Source organism: Rana temporaria, chromosome 1 (genome assembly GCF_905171775.1).
Source record: "Rana temporaria chromosome 1, aRanTem1.1, whole genome shotgun sequence".
Taxonomy (NCBI): domain Eukaryota; kingdom Metazoa; phylum Chordata; class Amphibia; order Anura; family Ranidae; genus Rana; species Rana temporaria.
This window is the reverse complement of record NC_053489.1, coordinates 252,724,645-252,729,283: the sequence shown is the minus strand read 5'-3', so window position 1 is coordinate 252,729,283 and position 4,639 is coordinate 252,724,645. Positions and strand designations below refer to the sequence as shown.

Below are 4,639 nucleotides of genomic sequence, written 5' to 3'. Positions count from 1 at the left end.
CGCCGGCCGGAGCCCACAAAGTGAGGTAGGGGGGGGGCGTGTATTCATTGTACTTCTTGTGTGAGTGGGACTGGGAGGACTCAGTCTCAGACAGTGTCTGGTGCCCCTCCTGTGCAAGTAGGTATGATAAGGAGGGGGTGTGCAAGGTACACAGCTATTTATAGATAATATACCCACCTGCACTCTGTGCCCACCTGCATTCTTCACCCACCTGCACTCTGTGCCCACCTGCATTCTTCACCCACCTGCACTCTGTACCCACCTGCACTCTTCACCGACACTCTGTACCCACCTGCACTCTGTACCCACCTGCACTCTTTACCCACCTGAACTCTGTGCCCAACTGCATTCTTCACCCTGCACTCTGTACCCTGCACTCTGTACCCACCTGCACCCACCTGAACCCTGCCCTCTGTACCCCCCTGCACTCTGCACCCACCTGCACCCTGCACCTACTTGCACTCTGCACTCTGTACCCACTCTGCACCCTGCACCCCCCTGCACTCTGTACCCACCTGAACTCTGTGCCCACCTGCATTCTTCACCCTGCACCCACCTGCACTCTGTACCCTGAACTCTGTACCCTGCACTCACCTGAACCCTGCCCTCTGTACCCTGCTGCACCCTGCACTCTGTACCCTGCACTCTGTACCCACCTACACTCTGCCCACCTGCATTCTTTACCCTGCACCCACCTGCACTCTGTACCCTGCACCCACCAGCACTCTGCACCCACCTGCACTCCTTACCCTGCACCCACCTGCACTCTGTACCCTGATCCCACCTGTACTCTGTACCCACCTGCACCCTGCACCCACCACCTACCTGCACTCTGTACCCACCTGCACTCTGCACTCACCTGAACCCTGTCCTCTGTACCCCCCTGCAACCTGCACTCTGTACCCACCTGCACTCTGCACCCTTCACCTACCTGCACCTGGCACTCTGTACCCACCTGCACTCTGTACCCTGCACCCACCTGAACTCTGCACTCTGTATTTAGCACCCTCATGGTATTTAATGACCCTTTAGGACCCTCCCACACCCAGTTGCTGTGGCACGCTCAACCCCCCCACCCCCCCTACTTTGGGTGGAGGTGTGGTGCGAGTTTGAGTTCCTGCACCTTTTCCCTGAGAAGAATGCCCTGGGTGACACTATCAATTAGCACTGCGACAGGCTGGGGGGGGGGGGGGCGACGTGAGAAGCGCATAATGCCCTACTGCCTGTCCTGCTGGGGGTGGGGGGTGACACCATGTTTCACCGTACCGGGTGACACCAACCTTAGTGACGCCACTGCCTGGGAGCAGGGGGGGGGGGCGAGCAAGGAGAGGAGAGTCCCTGCTGCCGCTGCTATTTCCGCCGTCTGGTCCCCCCCATACTATTGCAAAAAAACTTTGCTGGGTAGGAGAGGAGCCGCCGCATTGTTCAAACCGCGGGGAACATGACAGCTTTCCATTCAATAGCCGGGTTCCCAGCTGTGCGCATCATATACAGCCCCTCCCCCCTTGTCCGGGAAACTTTGATAGACAAATCACCCATCCCATCCATTGGATGGGTGATCTGTCTATCAAAGTTTCCCGGACAAGATGGAGGGGCTATATGACGCGCACGGCGTCGGCGGGGAACGCAGCTATTGAATGGAAAGCTGTCATGTTCCCCGCGGTTTGAACAACGCGGCGGCTCCTCTCCTACCCAGCAAAGGTTGGCTACAATAGTGGTGTGGGGGGACTCTGGCTGCTACAATAGTGGTGTGGGGGGACTCTGGCTGCTGCTGCTGCAATAGTGTGGAGGGGGGGGGGGGGGCGACTCTGGCTGCTGCAATAGTGGTGTGGGGGGACTCTAGGCTGCTGCTGCTGCAATAGTGTGGAGGGGGGACGACGACTCTGGCTGCTGCAATAGTGTGGGGGGGGGGGCGAATCTGGCTGCTGCAATAGTGGTGTGGGGGGACTCTGGCTGCTGCTGCAATAGTGTGGAGGGGGGGGGGCGACTCTGGCTGCTGCAATAGTGGTGTGGAGGGACTCTGGCTGCTGCTATAGTGTGGGGGGGGGGACGACGACTCTGGCTGCTGCTGCAAAAGTGTGGGGGACGGGACGGGACGACTCTGGCTGCTGCTGCAATAGTGTGGGGGGGGGGGGGGGGGCCTCTGGCTGAAATAGTGTGGGTAGGGACTCTGGCTGAAATAGTGTGGGGGGGGGGACTCTGGCTGAAATAGTGGGGGGGGGGACTGGCTGCAAAGTGGGGGACATTTTGCTGCCCTGGGGACACATGCTGCATTGGTAGACATGGGCAGGCTGCATTTTTGGGCACGGATGAAGTTGTTAATATTTATTTTTATAGGTTAATTCTGCATAAAACATTTAAGTGTCATTTCATGAGATTTATGAGGGCGTGTCTAGGGGTGGGATTAGTGGGCGGGGCATGGTAGGGGTTGGGCAGGGGGAACTAGTGGCGAGTACACCTGGAGGCCTGGCTAGTAGCTCAGGACTTGAAATTTTGAGCCCTGTTGTATATGTTGGATTGATTTCAATTATTAGTTTCTCCCCATAGACATGTGAGATACTGTATATGATGGATTGATTTCAATAATTAATTTCTCCCTATAGACATGTGAGATACTGTATACCATATACTTTTCTGCAATCAGTTGGGCATCTCATGAATAGATATCCCATCCCCATCCAAGTTTAATCTGCATAATTTAATATACCATCCTTCCTTGGTAACAGTTATTGTAGTAGGAGTACACAGCTCTGTTGCACTGTGTCTCTTGCACAGTGATATCTCCCAGAGTCATCTGTATTCATGTTATTGAGTTTTAAATAAACTTCTCCTTTACTAGCTTCTCTTGTTATTGTTACTTTTCCCTTAAATGATTCAGCATAATTTGTAGCTCCATTATAGATGATGCGGCCCATCCACTCCAGGCCCTTTCCGGGAAACTGTCGTACCCAATTCACATTGCTGTCAGTGAGAGAGAATCCTTTCACTGTACATGTTACATCCAGAGACTGTGCTGGCTTCACAATGCTTGGACCAGTCTCTACTAATGACACCTGGGAGGTCACATCTGTAAGAGTCAGATAAATATCAGAAAAAAAAAATAATAATAATTCAAGAACACATTTTATACGAAACAAAATAGGCTTACAATGTGTTGTGAATACCACAGAGAGTACACTAAGGAGAATCTTCATAATGAAAAATGGAAAAATGATGCAACTCAGTTAGTGGACAATCTGGTCTTCACAAGCTGGGACATTTCATTATATCTGTGGGTTGTTTGATTTGTATTTGCATATCATATTCACATTTACATATAAAAGCCAATATGTTGCAGGATCACTCATATCAGCCCTTGTCATACAGCTCCCCATCTCTATTATTTTTAAATGTAACTTTATGATCAGGGCAGTTTCTATTTTGTGATAAGAGCACATTTTACGATTTTGCTCTGTATCTAAAATATTATATTATTTATTTCACAATGTTTTCCAAGATACAAAGGACTTTTGCTTACTTAAATGTAAGCTACAGGTCTTATATTTCCAGTCAATATAAAAACTGCAGTGACACACACCTTCATACTAATGTGCGCTTCAAGCTTACTTACCCTGGCATACAGGTATAAATATTAGGCAGATGTGAAAAAATGCTGGAAATTAAGAAATCTTTCAGAAATAAAACCACTTAAACTCTAGAAGGATTTACCCCCTTAATGACCAGGGCATTTTTGCTATTCAGCACTGCGCTACTTTAACTGGCAATTGCGCGGTCATGCAACACTGTACACAAATAGTGCTTTCTTTTGGTGGATTTTTTATTGTTATTATATAAAGGAGAAAAAAAAACAATATTTTTTACTTAGGGTTATAAAACATATCCAAAAATATCAAATTTCTTCACAAATTTAGGCCAACATTTATTCTGCTACATGTCTTTGCTAAAAAAAATATAAAAAATATAAATCCCAGTATAGTAATAGTTTGTGTGAAAGTGTTTACAAACTATGGTGTATATATATATATTTAAAAATTGATCACTCCTGATGTACTGACAGCCTGTCTCATTTCTTGAGGTCCTTAACCACTTAAGCCCCGGACCAAAATGCTGCCTAAAGACCCAAGGGGTTTTTACAGTTCGGGACTGCGTCGCTTTAACAGACAATTGCGCGGTCGTGCGACGTGGCTCCCAAACAAAATTGGCATCTTTTTTCCCCCACAAATAGAGCTTTATTTTGGTGGTATTTGATCACCTATGCGGTTTTTATTTTTTGCGCTGTAAACAAAAATAGAGCGACAATTTTGAAAAAAATGCAATATTTTTTACTTTTTGCTGTAATAAATATCCCCAAAAAACATATATAACATTTTTTTTCCCTCAGTTTAGGCCGATACGTATTCTTCTACCTATTTTTGGTAAAAAAAATCGCAATAATCGTTTATCGGTTGGTTTGCGCAAAATTTATAGCGTTTACAAAATAGGGGATAGTTTTTTTGCATTTTTATTTATTATTTTTTTTTTTACTACTAATGGCGGAGATCAGCGATTTTTTTCGTGACATTATGGCGGACACTTCGGACAATTTTGACACATTTTTGGGACAATTGTCATTTTCACAGCAAAAAATGCATTTAAATTG

General features: G+C 47.2%; 1 gene segment (V, D, J or C); it reads right to left on the bottom strand.

Annotated features, from left to right (window-relative positions):
- Positions 1-2,724: 2,724 nt before the first annotated feature.
- LOC120940896 lies at positions 2,725-3,232 on the bottom strand. The segment is given in 2 exon segments: positions 2,725-3,067; positions 3,149-3,232. Coding segments are annotated over 2 exon segments (387 nt in total).
- Between the last annotated feature and the right edge of the window lie 1,407 nt (positions 3,233-4,639).